This window comes from Vipera berus, assembly GCF_964194415.1.
Source record: "Vipera berus genome assembly, chromosome: 3".
NCBI lineage: Eukaryota > Metazoa > Chordata > Lepidosauria > Squamata > Viperidae > Vipera > Vipera berus.
Genome location: NC_138204.1, coordinates 168,317,659 through 168,335,643, shown reverse-complemented (window position 1 = coordinate 168,335,643; position 17,985 = coordinate 168,317,659). Strand labels below are relative to the sequence as shown.

The 17,985-nt window shown below is 36.4% G+C and overlaps 1 protein-coding gene across 2 annotated transcripts in view; it reads right to left on the bottom strand.

Moving 5' to 3' along the window:
• Nucleotides 1–12,173, bottom strand: part of COLEC12 (collectin subfamily member 12) — a 92,176-nt gene extending 80,003 nt beyond the window's left edge. For both annotated transcript variants that reach the window (XM_081324233.1, XM_081324232.1), the window contains exons 1-2: nucleotides 11,990–12,173; nucleotides 1,548–1,598 (exon numbers count right to left, since the gene is read on the bottom strand). In XM_081324233.1, coding sequence (XP_081180359.1) covers nucleotides 1,548–1,598; nucleotides 11,990–11,996 — 58 coding nt within the window. In that variant the 5' untranslated portion in view covers nucleotides 11,997–12,173. The remainder of the gene's footprint in view (nucleotides 1–1,547; nucleotides 1,599–11,989) is intronic.
• Between the last annotated feature and the right edge of the window lie 5,812 nt (nucleotides 12,174–17,985).

The following is a 17,985-nucleotide window of genomic DNA, read 5'->3' as shown; positions in this document are numbered from 1 at the left end:
AAAAAAACCCCAAAAAATGTTCTTAAAATTGGAACAGACAAATGCAGCTGTGTTGGTCAAATTTATTCTACAATTGTCAACATTTGAGATTTATTTTCCACAGACAGACTGGTAGCTTGAAAACAGCTTTGTAATAATTAGATTTATTTTTTATAAACAACCTAATATCCTTTTCAGTTATAATTCCAGCAGTGACACATGGCCAACTAGTATTTTTAACAGGTCATTTGCATTTTCACTATTATATGAAGACTAAGCAGATGTAAAATAATGCAAAATATTACTTTTTATTGCCATGTTCATAGTAACTTCATTATAGTCCAGGAACAACAACATAAAAATCATAAAATATGTGAAGCTCGGCTACTGAATATATAGTATATTAATAGTTAATAAGTGGATCCTTAATAATACCGTAACAAACATTATAAATAAACACTAGAATTTAGCTAACTTGTAATTTGGGCTGCTGACAGAAACAGAAACATTATCTGGATGATTAGAAAGAGACATTAAAAAATAAAATTTACTTCCTATCTATAAATATCTCTATACAAATTTAATATAGAAAAAATGAGCAAGAGCTTCAGCAGGTTCAAAATCAAAACAACATATTCACTTTTTAGTATTCACTTTTGTATGTTACATCTACCTAAGCAGTTGTAAGAGCATTAAAACATGGCTTTGAAATTCTCTACAATAGGGCATGAGTAAGCATGGTAGAAAAACATGGTGATTTTCACCTAGGATTCAGTTTCTAGAATTTCAAAGTTTGGGATAATCACTTCATTTATGCCCATTTATTAACAGTGAAACAACATATTTTAGCATGATAATTTACAGAAGTGGTAAAGGAATGCTTCTCATTTTTTCCCCTTCATTAGCCAAAACTGTGTATTAGAAAGTTCATTTTCCCCCAATGTAAGTAAAACCCTTAAAGTCAATTTAAGTGTTCCTGTCGAGAATGGATAATGAGTTTATGTGTCATTATCCAAACAACAACAACAACAACAACAAACCCACTTTTACCCAATTGTGGGCAATTTATCCAGGCTGGGGAAGCGTTGTGCTAAACTTTCACACCCATATATTTACATGGGGAAGATAAGATATTCTTAGTAGTTACTGATTGGTGTATTGAACATCAAAAGGCTGTATTTTTTATGTTTAATGGAAATGCAAATCACTTAATTTGGCACTTTTTACTGACATGGCAACTCATCCTGCTATTTAGAAAATAATACTTGCAAATGTTGGATGGTAGTTACTAACAGTGAAAGAGTCTTACTGAATAGCAAAAACAGTAACAGCTTTTATATAAATAAGCCAATGTTCTAAAACAAATCCCTCTCATAAGCACATTCTGTAAAATCACCAGTGAAATAACCAATGTTCTTTATCAATCTCACCACTACGGATTCCTTGCCTCTATTGGCAAGCAATATTTTTAATGTTTTAACCATGTTTAAAAGTAACACATAGTGAGAATTCATTGGAGCAATTGTTGTGTCTACACTGTACAAATGTGAAGGGGTTGTCTAACTTACCAAACCTCTTATAACCAAAGGACTGAACCTCTTCCTCTTCGACAAAATCGTCTGTTAAAAAAAAAAGTTACAAAGTTATGAACATCAATACTGTATAAACATCAAGATGAGAGAGATTAGGATACATAATTTAGATTTTTTATGTATTATAAATATATATGAAAATACATCCAGACATACTAAAAATTTGCATAGAAACTGCATTTAAATGTATCATTTGATACAAAGTAATATGAAAAATATCAACATTAATCCCCTCTTAATGCTATTTATTTCCTGACTCTTTGTTTTAATCGTGAAGCTCTGCTTGTCTGATTCACAAATATATCATCTGGTCGTAGTCAGCAATCTGTGTATGGAAATTATTGGGTGGTCCAATATGTAGTGTAATAGAACAGTCCAGTTTTTCTTACAAAACATTTTAGAAAGAAAACTACATTTGGCTTAAAATGTATTGTCGTTGCCAACTACAGTAACACTAACAAAGAAAGATATTTAACTCCATCCTGATTTGGAAGAGGAGAAAAGGAACCCAGATGAACAACAGAAAAGACCTCCTAGTAAGAAATTTGGAAGTTTCTCATCTCATTCACAGACATTCTTTCTATAGATTTTTTTTTTTAAAAAGGTACAAATAAAATTGTGGTCAACAAAATTGTCAAGTATCCACTTTACCATCATTTATTAATATATACATCTGATAGGCATTATGCAAGATTCATGACTCTGTTTGCAGATTTGCACTGGAAGTTGGAGAAAACTTGTAAAATGATCTGAAGAACTGCCTTAAAATACAGAACCAAAATCGTAAACTAATATAATTATGAAGAAGCAAAGCCCACCTACCACAAAGCCAGAGGAAAAAAGGGAAAAAAAGATTGGGGTCTTATTTCATTTAATGATTTGTTCACACATGTATGCATAAATATCTATCAATAATACTGATATCCTGCTCTCTACTTGAATCACCCCAAGCAGACTGCACTGGTTTAAAACTTCTTTACCTAACGTGTTCCACTCCAGATTATTGGGGCACAATTCTCATAACTACAGTCACTATGGCAACGCACATCTGGGGTCCTAAGGACTACAATCTCAACACAAATGGAGGTATATGAAATGAAGTTGATTAGACTGGGTTCTATGGAATCTGAGGCTTCCTCAAAAATTAGGTGGGTGGACTGCTATAATGGACAAACAGGAGGAACATGGAAAAGGGGAGGAAAGGGAAAGGAAAGAGTTTGCCTCAGACAGCCAATTTTCTATTCAGTAACTGTATCAGTTTATTAGTAGTTCCAGGATATTTTTCTTTAAATTACAGTTACTGACCCCCTCATTTGAAAATTCTTAGCATAGATCAGGGGTAGGCAACCTTGGCTCTTTTATGACTCGTGGACTTCAATTCCCAGAATTCCTGAGCCAGCCATGCTGGCTCAGGAATTCTGGGAGTTGAAGTCCAGGAGTCATAAAAGAGCCAAGGTTGCCTACCCCTGGCATAGATTATAAAAATGTATCCATAATATGAAAGATAGTTTTGTGTCATGATTAAAGGTACCAGACTAGGAAGAGCTTCGGCCTGCCTTAAGCATGAAGCCATCTGGATGACTTTGGGCCAGTAACCCTCTCAGTTATTGGAGAAGAAGACAATGGCCAACCACTTCTGACAAAAATGGCCAAGAAAACTACATGGACTTATCAATATAATTGCCAGGATTCAAGAATTGAGAAGTATAAATAAATAAATAAAATAATACAATTTTAATTTAAGCTAAATGTTGTGATAAAAGGATAACTAGGAAAGAAAATGGAGAAAAACTATGACCCAACAGGAAATTTCTTCCAAAGGGCTGGCAGCACTATATAAAAGCAAATGTTGGTCCTTGCCATGAGCTCCCCAAAGTGTGGAACAATCAACTGCTTTTTCCTGGCATGATTCCAACAACCAGACCCACTTTTGTAGTGAGATGTGATCTTGAGGTTTTTAGTCCCAGGCCAGTTGGAATATATCTTTAATTATGGCAAATTCTAAAAATGATTTTTAATGAAATACAATGCAACATTTCATTGTTATATATGAAAGCTAGGGAATTCATGTTCCATTCATGAGTCCCAAGATTTTGTGTCTGGGTTCCAAAGAAACTTTCAAAGATTCTGAGAAATTCAATATTAATGATTTGTGAGCATAAACGGATATTTAATTATTAAGAAAAAATAATCAAATAATCAAGACGAATGCTAAAGCTTTGTCATGCCAACATAAGCTTCACAAAGCCAGACAACTAGAAACTAAGGTGGATGCCATAACGAACAGATATGACCCATAATTAGTAACAAAAGGATCCAGATATGACCCATAATTAGTAACAAAAGGATCAGATGCTTCCACAGGCTGTATTGGATAAACACTACACAAGCTTTCTTGCTAGTTTCAGGCACTCCATCCTCCCTATTTGAATTGGATCTTTTAGATGATCTGAGCCTCAAATAGAAATAAAAGTATGAAAGAACAAGAGGATAAATCATTAGAAGGGAACAACTTGTGATCTACAGTAGATCCAAATATTCATTCAACTATATAACATTCACTAGATTAGAAGTTATGTAACATGAAAAAAGTAAGTGGTGTACAGAACATATATTTTCTTCCCAAACAATGGCTGCAAGCAAGACTAAGAGAACTGAAATTACAGAGCAGAGGGAATTAGTTCTAGCAAGCTGGACTCATGGTATCTCTCATATTAATAACTAAGAACAGTGTTTGGCATGAAAACATAAGGAATGAGAAAGAAATTAAGATAAAAAATGATTCAGTATGTGGTTTCCAAGTTTTTAAGTCAATTTTTAAGTCAGTCTAACTGCAAGTTTTTATTATTCAGCAAGTTTTATACTGAACAACCAACGTTGTTTACGTTTATTACATACACCAGTATTAAACTCTGTCTGATTATAACCTACAATTAGGCAAAACTGTGCATAACAAGGCAACATTTTTTGAATCGACATAAAAGCATGCACCCAAATTCCAAGACCCAGTATTTCAGTGGGATTGAAACTTGGCAAAGCTGTGCCCGCTTCAGTGCTGTTTTGATTATCATTTCTAACACTCTCTACCTGCTTCCTACAAAGAAAAGCAATGGGGAAGCAACAGGATGTGAAAGATGCTCCTACGTTGTTGTTGTTTTTGCCAGCCCATGATTATTCTGTTTCTCTGTTTTAGGTAAAGAAATATTCCTGAAACATTGACCCAATGGGTCACAAGTTCCTTAGTAAATTCTAAAGAAAGTGGGGGGGGGGGGAGAGAGAGGCAAAACTGACTTGCCAACAACACAAAGCTTAGCAATCAGAAAGGATGGTGACCAACAAACAATGTTTGATTTTACACTTGCCTCAGTATGGAGTCTGCACTGTTAGCAGCAGACTTGTGAAGTACATGTCACAAGAATACATTCACAGTCACCTACATAGTTAAATAAGAATTCAAATCTGACTCTCTATACTTCTAAATTCATTGATTTAATATTTTCCAGGAAGGGCTGTTTTTAAGCAATATCTTGAAAAGGGGTAGTTAGTATGTTTCCATCCAAAACACATTGTATCAACAAAAAAGTGAAGTAAAATTGGCATAATTTCTGTACTGATGTTATATATCTATATGATGTAGCATATATACATAAGTCATTGAGCTCAAGAAAGAAAATTGGAAGCTAACAGCAATATTTTATACTCATATAGATTTAAATCCTTTTCTTTCTCTGATAGTTTGTCAGTTCCAAGAGTTTTTGGATTTCAAGATGATTTCAGTGGGACTGTTACAATCATACTGGTAAGCTTTATTAATGTCGTTCTTGGCAAATGTAAAAGGGTTAAGTTCTTGTAAAATATAAATAACTCAAACATGATTTTAACAAAAAGTACTCCAAAATTGAGAACTGTTAAGAGAAAATGTCGTCCTTAAATTTATCCTAAATTTAATCACCAACTGCTTTTGGAATTTTAATCACGTATACATGAGTGGATCTTGAAAGTTAGTATAAAACATATGCTGTTCTGAAGGAATCATAGTGTTTCTTGAAGGTTCTAAATAAGTTAATAATGAAGAATTTGAATTTGCTGTGTATACAATGGAATTAATTTTCTATTTAAATTTCTCAGTATTAAGTAACATATTTCAGTCTGATAGAAATTAAGACATATCATTTATGTTTAAAGATTTCTTCCATATTAAAAATATTTATTTTCTTAAAGCCAATTATATTCTTGCATAACTATTGCACTTAAACTTCAGTTTTGCGGCATAATTTTTGTACAGACATTTGCCATACTTGCATAAGCAATATTTGAGCCTTAATAATAAGGCACTGTAAATAAAGTTAAAATATTTCAAAAATTTAAATGACTGATACAATGGTGCTGAAATGTTGTGTACAGGTAATCCTCATTTAGCAAGCACAACTGGGACTTGCAGATTGTTAGGCAAAGTTATCACTAAGTGAAACCACAACTGTCTTTATGATATCTTACTTCAGTTTCCCTTTGTGCTTTACAGTTTTTGTTTTTTTACAGAAGGTTGTAAATGCAAGGATTGGTCATAAACTTACTTTATCATCACTGTTGTAACTGTGGATGGTCACTGAATGTTGTAATCACTAAATAAGGAATACCTATACTCAAAGAATGAAATCAGGCATGTAACCAAAAGAAAAGATTACAAATGAAAAGTGAATTGAATTGTCCTCACACAAAAGATGCTCACAAAGAATAGATTGACATATTGTCCGTTCCTGATGTATTTCTGATCTTTGGGAATATCTGGTAATGTCATTCATCAGAATCAGCTAATTTAAACTAAGTGGGTGCCGTAGAGCCAATTGCAGATGTATTGTTCTCGGCGATAAAATTGTTGCTGTATAAGTACATTTTTAATAGTAATTTTATTAAAGATTTTACAACAGTAAAAGTTTGTATAACAATAAATCTAATTTTCCCAAACTACTGATTTTATTACAGCAAAGGTTTTTACAGCAATACAAACTAATACAAACTGAAAGATCCTCACTTAACAATGGCATGAAGGAAAGAGTAAGAAAAAAAGTGTTAGAGACTCTCTTCACTCTTGCCTCCTATCTTTGGCTCCTTAGACTGGAGAACCCCTGCAAACAGCATCAGTAAAAAAAAAAATCTCTGTTCCCAGCAGAGAAATAGACAAAGAAAGAGTTTAAGTTTCTACTGAGGAGCCCTCAGACATCTGTACAAGAACAGTCAGTCCTAAAAAAGGTGCCCACAGCTTTTTAAGAAAACATCAATTTACCTTAGTAAGAAGCAAGAGGTGAAGGAGAAACTCAAGATTATCCTGCTTTGACTCTCTTTGGTATAAGATAAAAGGAGAGATAAACTCTGTCAGGCTTTCAATGTACCGGTATTCCTATAAGAACAGAATTTTACTGTTCTTATGGCGTTCTGTTTCCACTACCTGGTCTATTTCAAAGGGCTGTCAGGTTTAGTATTGAGGATTCAGATGACAATATTTTTTGTTGTTGTTCAAGGCTGTAATAATGCCAGTGCTGTAAACATAATCACAATGATTTCTGTGAAACTAGGTTCAAATGGCAAAATAAATAAAATTGAGAATTTCACTATTGGCAAATGCTACTGGAAGATCTGAAAATGATAATTCCATCTCTGGACATTAGGGAAGGATGAAGTTAACTTTTGAAACCAGATCAGATATTTCTTCCTGAACTGCATGGAAGAACTGCTGCCTCAAATTTGTGTAGAAGATAGCATACCACATTCACTTGTTTCTCAGATTTTTCTGAACCAGTCTTAATGTATTCAGCATTAAACTTTTTTTTCATTCTGATATCCCTTGTGTATGGCATTCACAAGTAAATATCATCTTTATAGCAACTGCAACTATATTATGGGTCTTTGTCTTTTGTACTTTGTGTGTAATTGTTCAGGATATTTCAAGAAAATGTAAACTAAAAGTTATTTTAACATTGTGTGAATATCAGAATGATCTTCTGGTGCTGGCAGAGTAGGTATGTTGCTTTAGTATGTTTTACTTCATACGTTTGTAAAAAATGTGCACATTTTTATGATTACATTGCTGGGCAGGAAATGAAATCATGGATTCAGCAAACTAGTTTAAAAGTACACATTATAGTTTCTAATTATTTTTTAAAAATAACAGAAAGAAGAGACGCAGTCATATAATCTAACACTAGCTTATTTACCCATGGCTTACTTTAAAAAGTCACACATTAAGTTTAATTTACTGAATGCAATAAGTAAAAAGTCACCTAAGTGAAAGACAAGTTAATCATCCTTTGGTTTATCATGATGTGTGAATCTATCCAATATGTCAACAAAGTCTCTGAAAATATGACAACCTGAAAGAAAATTCTGAGAAGAGTTAGTAAGAACAAGATTACTAAGGCTCTTCAGTAATCTACCTGGGGGTCTCCGGATTTTATTGTTTTAAATTTATTGTTTTCTTTAGATTCTGCATCCAAGAAACAGGTTTTTACTTTTATGTGTATGGGTAAACTTCATAATTACAAAGGGATGTGCAAATGCTGATTCAAATATATTGACTGGAACTTGAAAATCTATCCATTGGTCAGGGACAGGTTGCATTCTCTGACTCCTAAAAATAACATTAAGGCAAGGGGAAACATCAGTGCAGTTGTTCATATCACTAAAGGAAAAACTCAGAAATTTCTTTATCTTTTTTTGATAGATACTCAGCTCCTCTTGGGCCTGAAAAGCTGAAATAGAGCATATTCTAGTCTCATCTTTTGGTCAAGAGACCAAGAACCCCCAACAAGAGAAATTCAATCTGGCTGCATAACCATATCATGCTAGTTGCTAGTTGATAATTCACTGTTCCTCTATTGCTTTCTAAAGCTATCTTTTCTTTGCAGACCTTAGGTTTTTTTTAGTTACTAAAACTAAGGACCAAGCTAGTTTATTTTTAAATGAGAGTCACTTGTATTATCTAAATGCTGTGATAAAAGTACAGCCAATAACTTTAAATACATTTTTGTATGTCCACTTAATCATAACTGTATTCTTGCTTTCATTTAGAAAACATAAAACAGCTGTATTTTTGCCATATACTTAATGTTTACATTCTTAAAAATTTGTACTCCATTACATAGCAGTTTTATAGCCTCTGCTGATATGTTTCATTAATAAATCTACATTTGTATATTATGTGTTGTATATAGTGTTTTAATTGCCCTGTACACCGCCCCGAGTCCTTCGGGAGAGGGGCGGTATATAAATCCAAATAATAAATAAATAATAAATAAATACAACAAACTCAGATTTCAGATTCTTTTCCACTATAATCATTTAGCTTCAGTTGGCAACCATTTATAAAATCACTATTTTGTGTTCATTTAGGTCCAAACACCTGAAGGCAAGATAAGAAGCAATGGATGGAAACTAACCAAAGAGAGAAGCAACCTATAACTAAGGAGAAATTTCCTGACAGTTAGAACTATTAATCAGCAGAATAACCTGCCTCCAGAAGCTGTGAATGTTCCAACACTGGAAGTTTTTAAGAAGAGACTGGACAGCCATTCGTCTGAAATAGTATAGGGTTTTCTTCCTGAGCAGAGGGTTGGACTCACTAGATGATCTCCAAGGTTCCTTCCAACTTTATTACTATTACTAAATGTTGATCTGAGACCAGGGCCTAACAGTGGTGAAACTTCAAAGTAGGAGAGTGAAAATGATATTTTTCACTCATAAGAATTTTCTCATATTTTCCTCTTTCTTTTCTTTTTTTCTTGTTAGCCATTTAATGTTGAAAAAGTTGAAATTTGGAAAAGAAGCTGAATTTTTTAAGAATGAAAACTTTCACTATGGCAGAAGGAAAACAGTCTTCTTCATCAATTTGATTTTGCCCAATCTTGGTGAATAGAAAAGCAATGAAAATTTTACAAATAGATTTATCTTTACTGTGACCCCATGTACTTGAGCATCAGGCATTCTTGACCGGTTATTTGTCACATAACATTAAAAATAATGAAAAATATATTATCCTTTTTACATATATTTACCAATGTCATTATTCTGATACTTTACAGTTCTACATAAAAAGTGGGGCAGGAATAGAGACAACTATATAATAAGTCTAAGGCTTAAACTCTGCTAAATTTAAAAAGTTCCAAATACAAAGAGAGGGTGCCAAGAGAGATAAATTAGCTAAATTAATCATCCAATATTATGAAATATATTCATTTGACACCATAGATAATTTTCATAACTCTTGATTAATCAGTTCATTTGAAATGTTCACTGAGGGATGTTTTAATGAAGTCCTGATTTTAAAATTGTATTATTATTATTCTGGATATCTGAGAAAACATTCCAAAATTACTGGGAAATCTTTGCAACAAGAGGTTAATTGTGAGTTCTGAAAGAGATGGGGAACACTACTGTAGTTAGCAAAAATCTCAAATTCTAAAAATTAAAATAGCAAGAGCACTTAAACTTATATTCCGCTCCACAGTGCTTTGCAGCACTCTCTGAACAGTTTACAATGTCAGTTTACAATATTGCCCCAAGAATCTGGGTCCTCATTCTGAAGGCTGAATGGAAAGCTGAATCAACCTTGAACAGGTCAGGATTGAACTCCTGGCAGTAGGCAGAGTTAGCCTGCAATACTGCATAAAAGCTGTAACATTTTTTAAAAAATGTATCTGATTAATTCGATCGAGTGAAAAATCTCACCAATGCTATGTTATTCACACCTACATACATATGAATTGAAATTGAGTAATTGGGATGCCTTTTAAACAAGCCTGCACAAACTTAGGTTAGAGTTAACAGCAATTATTCACAGAAAGCATCACTTCCTTTTAGCAACTGATCTGTCTGCAAGTGGCATGTCATTTCAGTTTATCAAGTATGCAAGCTACATAAATAAATATTCACAATCACTGATAAGGGAGCAATGTTTTTATCAAGTGAAGATCCATCATGATCTACATTATATACAAATGTATACATTAGGTAAAATTCTTGCTGGTATTACTATGATTAGCTTAGCATTTGGAATAAAGAGCAAAAAGATAACATTTTCTTCCTTCTTTATTCCTAAATAAAGCCCCTGCAAAAAGGGCTTAACCTTCCCTTTTTATGAAAATAGCACATTAAGTTATTTACTAAGCAAACATGCAATGTTTTTCATTTGCTAATGTCATCACATTGATCTTGGTAGGAACATGAAAAATAAATATGAGCCCCTGGTGGTTTTACTGATAAAAATAATTTTAATTTCTAATTATCTTAAGCATAATGGACTGTCCTCACTACCAGATGATATTCAAAACTTACTTTCATGTGTGTGGGCTTAACAGAACTAAATGCTATTCCCTATAGACTGCTTCTCTGGCAACAAAAAATGACTATACTGAATAGTGTTTTTATTGGTCTCTGGAAAAAACAATCACTCTTCCTGCCTTCTTGGCATCAACAGCCCCATACCATACTTTAAACAGCATGCTAGGATTCAGTCAGTTTCCCTCATATCCATACATGTGCGTGTTTATCCACATAGTTACTAAGATTATTTCTGAAAATCTACACTTGAAAGCTCACAACTATTTCCTGTATGGTTGAAAACATTTGATCCCAGGGTGCACAGAGATTTGTGCTTACTCTGCAGATTACTTGGCGTATTATTACTTTCATTAATGAGATGTGCACTGTAACGTATCTTTTTTATTAAGGTCCAAAATATGCCAAAGAGAAGATTCATTGGCGAAATTGAAAATGACACAAGCAATGGGAACCCAAAACGCTTTCCCTTAACGTGTGATTCAAAGGCTGGTGGGGGCAGCTGGGTTGTAAACTTGAGCTTTCGGCATATGCAATGCACAGCAAAGGCCAAATATTTTTCCAGTCTATAGATCTTGAGGGAAAAAATGCCAAATATATTTCATAAGGCAGTTAAGCCTCTACTGGAATCTAATCACTGCCAGATGTCTAGAACATCACGAAATGCTGGCAACCCCCCACTGGTCTCTCCAAAAACTGCACAGGCAAGTTTTAAAACTTTTTTTTAGATAAGTGGCCAAGAAATATGTGCTACAGAAAGCAGAAATCATGCAAGTGAACACTCTGCACCCCTGGACTGAGTTTTTTTAATTTTAAAAAAAATCCAAAAAGAAGAGTCTCTAAACAACTTACAAGAACCTGGGCTTTTCTTTAAGAACAAATGGCAGTTTTCATTCTTAATGACTAGAAATCCACCCAACTTCAGTTTCTCTTACACACAAACACACACAAAACATAAACCCTCTTGCAAAGATATTTGCTTCCACAATAAGCCCAGGTTCACTGCTGACAAGCCTCCTGCTCTTTCAGAACCGCCCAGCTCTTTCCAATACCTACTTTATGAAATAGCCACCCACTCATGGGTTTACCTTTCATGTTGGCACACAAGGGGTCACATAGAAAACTCAGATGCTGGAGGAATTTGCTGCTGTAAACACAAAACTCCTTATTGGATTTCCATGCCGGATGCCCGGGATCTTCTGATCAGGAACAAGGATGGATGGATGGATGGATGGACGGAAGAATGGATAGATGGAACTCTAGACCTCTTGCTCAGCCGTCTGAAGGAGTCCGAAGTTTACACTCTCGTGACCGGTGTAAGCTCAGGCGACCAGCCTCTGCTGCCCCTCCTCTCTGCTCAGTTTTGGAAAGAAGAGAAAGCTTTTGGCTCCACAGTTCTCTCCCCCACCCCCCCGCAGCTCCCCTTTCCCCCCGCCTCTTTCACGAGCTGGATTGTAAAGTGAGGCAAGGAAGAGACTGTAATAATAAACCTCCAGCGAACTTTGAATGAGGAGTAGAAACTTCTCCCTTCTTCTCTCTCCTAAATCAGCCTCCCAAAAGCTCCAAACTGTCCTAAAAAATTCGTCCACAATCAGCTGCCTTCTGTTCCTCCCTTTCCTTTCCTTTCCCTTCCCTTCCCTGTGAGGTTGACTCTTCTCGGACAGAGAGCTCTTAAATGAGAGGCCAAAATGTTTTGGCAGAGACCTAGGCGTGTAGGCTCAAAGTCTGGTCCCCCTTCCCAGGATGTAGAAACCTCTGTTAAGGAGGACTGTTTGTTCCAAAAGAAGATAAATTATCACCAATAAAATATGCAGTTTCATTCTGGTTAAATCAATAGTTATGGTTTCCTAATTTTGTGAATCAGAATAGAGTTTGACTTTGAAACATTCCAGTTTCTTTCAGAACATTCCATTTTCCTCCTGGAAAAGGCCCACCGAGATTCCAAGTGTGGCTTGTGAGTTTCCAGACCTTTATCATTAGGAACAGAAAGGAGTCTACAGAACTTCCTGTTCCAGACACATGAACCATTCTCAGAAAACTGGGTTTGCCTGCACCATTATGCATATCCCTAATGAGCACGCTCCCCTTGCAAGAAAACATGGATGGCTGTTGTGTGGTTTGCTGTGTTTTGAAAACCAGGCAATTGGGATAGACTTGTACAGTTTTACGTCCATTCTGCACTGTCCCATAACAATTTGACTACTGTAAACTTGAAATACTGAACTCTAGAGCATATAACAAATAATAACTGCCCACAGTTGCCACAGAATAAGGAATAAGGAAAGACTCTTACTCTTATTCCACCAAGGTGTGAGATAAAATAAATAACAGGCACCTTCTTTCCCACATCTGACTCATATCCTTGTTTATGTTGGGTAAAGTATATTTCTCTGGATGCATGTAAAAATAAACCAAAACTAAAATACTAGTTTCCCCATGATTTCAGCTACACATAGCTTGTGTTTAGCAACCACAATTGAAACCTGCAACTTGATTGTTAAGCAAAATGGTCACTAAGTGAAACCTGTGCTTATGTTCTTATTTCAGCTTTCCTTTGCTTTACAGAACTTCAAAGGCCATAAATGAAATCTTCTATAACAGTCATTTAATAAGGTTACAGTCATAACTGTGAACAGTCCCTAAACAAGGCAGTTGCTAAACGTAACTTAGCCATACACCATTGCTGACTGAAAAATACTTCTGCTTAACTCTGTCCTGTTGCTAATATCATCTATACCAGGGGTGTCAAACTGCTGGCCCGTGGGCCGGTTTCATCAAACTGAAGCTGCGCCCACCCCATTGCCAGCAATGCAAAAAGAGTCACGATACGTCGCGACACGTCACATGATGTGGCGAGTTTGACACCCGTGATCTATACAGTCTAAGACATCATGAGCTGATCTCACACAGAAACAGACCTTCCCTGTGGAACTGTCCTGAAAGGCATTAAAAAAGTCAAGATGGTGGCCATGACCATGAAATTAAAGCCCAGCCCCTTTTTATATGCAGCATGCTATGGGCACCTTTCCATCTGAAATGAGATACAAATTCCTTCAAAATACATGTTGTATTGGATCCAAATATGTGAACCTTAGAGTTCTGCTCAGAGCAGGACAAAACTGTTCCGTTTTTCTGTGTATCACTTGAGAGTCTCTTCTGAAGGATCAGGAAATACTCTGGTACAATCTTTTTCAATCTTTTGCCTTCCAAACAATCCCCCCAAACTCTTAGTTCCCATAACTCATTGTCTAGTTATGCTGACTGGAATTAAGAGGTCTGTAATCAAACATTTCTGGAGGGCATTAGATTGAAGAAAATGGTGACTATAAGTAAATGAATACATGTGAATGGACAGAAAGACTAACAAACAGCTTAGTCAACTCTTTTCTTTAATTGGTAGACTGGTGTTTTCCCCAAAACACCATGATTAAGAACTGCATTTTGTTTTAATTTTTACTTTTTATGTACCCCAAGGATGTCATATACAATTAATAAACACTTGTGGGTCTGCTTTTGTTTAATAAGGATACAGTATTTTAGCAGCTTTAAAAACTGTTGTAAAAAATGTAAAATGTAAGCATCAAACCCTTAATAATTCACTGATGTGCCCTTTATACCCTTCTCCACTCCCCCCAAAAATGTCAATAAAATGCTCATGTTCTACAGGTAACCTAAGAGAAACAAGTAAATGCTCTCTAGCACTTCGGAATCCAATTCCTACAGCCCATAAATGTTTGCTGAGACTGATGGTAATTGAATCCAAAATATCTGTAGAATCTCCAGTTGTTTATCCCTGGTGAAGAAAAGGTTCTGCAGTTTGACTGCAGTCTCTAATCTATTCACATGCTATATGGGGCTTTCAATTTCAGCTGTCCTTTTCCGGAGTTTCGTGGCCACCCTAAAGTATAATATCAATATTTTATATGGTATATGCATTTAAATTCCAAATTCCTTAATTCTCATATCGAAAATTTTGTACAGTTTATTTTAAGACCTGCCATAGTGTCAGGCTATACGTGGTTTATAAGATTGGTTCACTCTGATTGTAAATTTAGGGGTTTTTTTAAGTCTAGAATCCATTCCGTTGATAAAACATGTGCTTTAATGAAGTTTTATTATGGTTGCATGTCCAATAGCATGATAATTTACATATTCCTTTATCTGGAATATTTAAAACCCTGGGCATCTCCACATTTACACAATACTGTATATTTGAAATAGTTCATCATTGTCTCTTCTGCTGACCTCAAAATGCAGAAAACACAAAAAAGGCTCTAAGAATCAATGTGATAAGTTTCCAGCCTAAAAGACCATGGTCTAATTATCTGGTATCCTGAGGTTTTCTGCCAAATTGTGACCCTGGAGCTGCTGAGCAAGTTGTAAAAACCAATCTGTTGGTTATTTGGTATTCCCATACCAGACTGACAATAATTCTTGTTTGGCCTTCTCATTTTTGAATGCTGTTATTTCTAAAGTCATTTGGAGTGTAGGGGCAGGGGGGAAATATCAAAGAACTAGCTACTCTAGTGTCGTAGAAAAACCCAATGAAAAAAACAAGAGACAGCAACATAAAGCAATACTTCTTACTTTAAGATACAGAGGTTAATTTGTTGTTGTTGTTGTTGTTGTTAGCTGCAAAGTCATGTCTGACCCATTGCGACCCTATGGACAACGTTCCTCCAGGCCTTCCTGTCCTCTACCATCTTTTGGAGTCCATTTAAGCTCATGCCTACTGCTTCAGTGACTCCATCCAGCCACCTCATTCTCTGTCGTCCCCTTCTTCTATTGCCCTCACCCTTTCCCAGCATTAGGCTCTTCTCCAGTGAGTCCTTCCTTCTCATTAGGTGGCCAAAGTATTTGAGTTTTAGCTTCAGGATCTGGCCTTCTAAAGAGCAGTCAGGGTTGATCTCCTCTAGGACTGACCGGTTTGATCGCCTTGCAGTCCAAGGGACTCGCAGGAGTCTTCTCCAGCACCATAGTTCAAAGGCCTCAATTCTTTGGTGCTCAGCCTTTTTTATGGTCCAACTTTCACTGCCATACATTGCAACTGGGAAGACCATAGCCTTGACTATGCGCACTTTTGTTGACAGGGTGATGTCTCTGCTTTTTAGTGTGCTGTCTAGATTTGCCATGGCTTTCCTCCCCAGGAGCAAGCGTCTTTTAATTTCTTGGCTACAGTCCCCATCTGCAGTGATCTTGGAGCCCAGGAAAATAAAATCTGTCACTACCTCCATTTCTTCCCCATCTATTTACCAGGAATTGAGAGGACCAGATGCCACGATCTTGGTTTTCTTAATGTTAAGTTTCAACCCAGCTTTTGCACTCTCCTTCTTCACTCGCAACAAGAGGTTCTTTAGTTCTTCTTCACTTTCTGCCATTAGCGTGGTATCATCTGCATATCTTAGGTTGTTGATATTTCTTCCGGCAATCTTAATTCCAACTTTTGATTCATCTAACCCTGCCTTTCTCATGATGTGCTATGCATATAAATTAAATAGGCAGGGCGACAGTATACAGCCTTGCTGGACTCCTTTCCCAATTTTGAACCAATCAGTGGTTCCGTGTCCAGTTCTCACTGTTGCTTCTTGGCCCCCATATAGGTTTCTCAAGAGACAAATAAGATGGTCTGGTACGCCCATCTCTTTAAGAACTTGCCACAGTTTGTTATGATCCACACAATCAAAGGCTTTATCATAGTCAATGAAGCAGAAGTAGATGTTTTTCTGGAACTCTCTAGCTTTCTCCATGATCCAGCGTAAGTTGGCAATTTGATCTCTAGTTCCTCTGCCTCTTCGAAATCCTGCCTGTACTTCTGGTAGTCTTGCAGAGGCTTTGCGAAGCAGGCCTCAAATTAAAAAAGAACAAGTCTAGTATTGGGGTTTCTTCAACAGAATTCCTGGGTTTCTGAATTGATGCTAATGGCATTCACCCTGCTGATTCTAAAGTGAAGGCCATTAAAATGGCTCCTAGGCCCAAATCAAAAGGAGACCTACAAGCATTCTTGGGCCTCCTAAACTTCTATCACACATTTCTACCTCATAAGGCAGCAATAGCAAAGCCCCTCCACAGGCTTCTAGATAAGAAAGCTCCATGGAAATGGACTAACTTACATGAAAAAAGTTTCCAGGACTTAAAAGCACTATTGTCAGAAAAGTCCACTGTAACTCACTACAAAGAATCTAAACCTGTATGTCTTGCATGTGATGCATCTCCCTATGGGGTGGGGGCAGTTTTAAGTCACATAGGAAAAAATGGGAAACAGTTTCCTATAGCATTTTACTCAAGGACATTGTCCTCTGCTGAGCGCAACTATGCTCAGATTGATGAAGAGGCCCTGGCCATCGTTGCTGGAATAAAAAAATTCCATGACTATTTATATGGCAGGGATTTCATGGTATACACTGACCACAAACCTCTGTTGGGACTTTTCACAACAGACAAACAAACCCCCCACATACTATCTCCAAGAATGCTGAGATGGTCTATTTTCCTATCTGCATACAATTTTAAAGTAATTCACAAACCGGGCAAGGAAATGGGCCATGTTGATGGCCTCAGCAGACTACCACTGCCACTAAGGGATCCAGATCTGGCTCCAGCTGCTAGAATATTGTTCATACAGGACATACCTGAATTTCCCCTCCATACAGGGGACATTGCTGCTGAAACTGCCACAGATAAAATACTTAGTAGAGTGTTGTCATGGGTATACACGGGCTGGTTGGATAAAAGTCCAGGCTCAGAATTTCAGAGCTATTTTGTCAGGAGGCATGAGATATCTGCCCATAAAGGGTGCATTTTATGGTGAAACAGAGTCATAATTCCCACTTCCCTAAGAGACAGGGTTTTACAATCTTTACACGAAGGCCATCCAGGCATTGTCAGAATGAAAGCTTTAGCTAGAAGCTACATCTGGTGGCCTGGCCTTGATAAGGTCATTGAGGCTCAAGTCCATGGTTGTTATACATGCCAGCAATCTAGGCCTGAAATGCCACAGGCTCCAGTTCACAGATGGGAGGAAACGCACACTCCCTGGTCAAGGGTTCACATAGACTACGCTGGGCCCTTTCAGGGACAGCTCTTC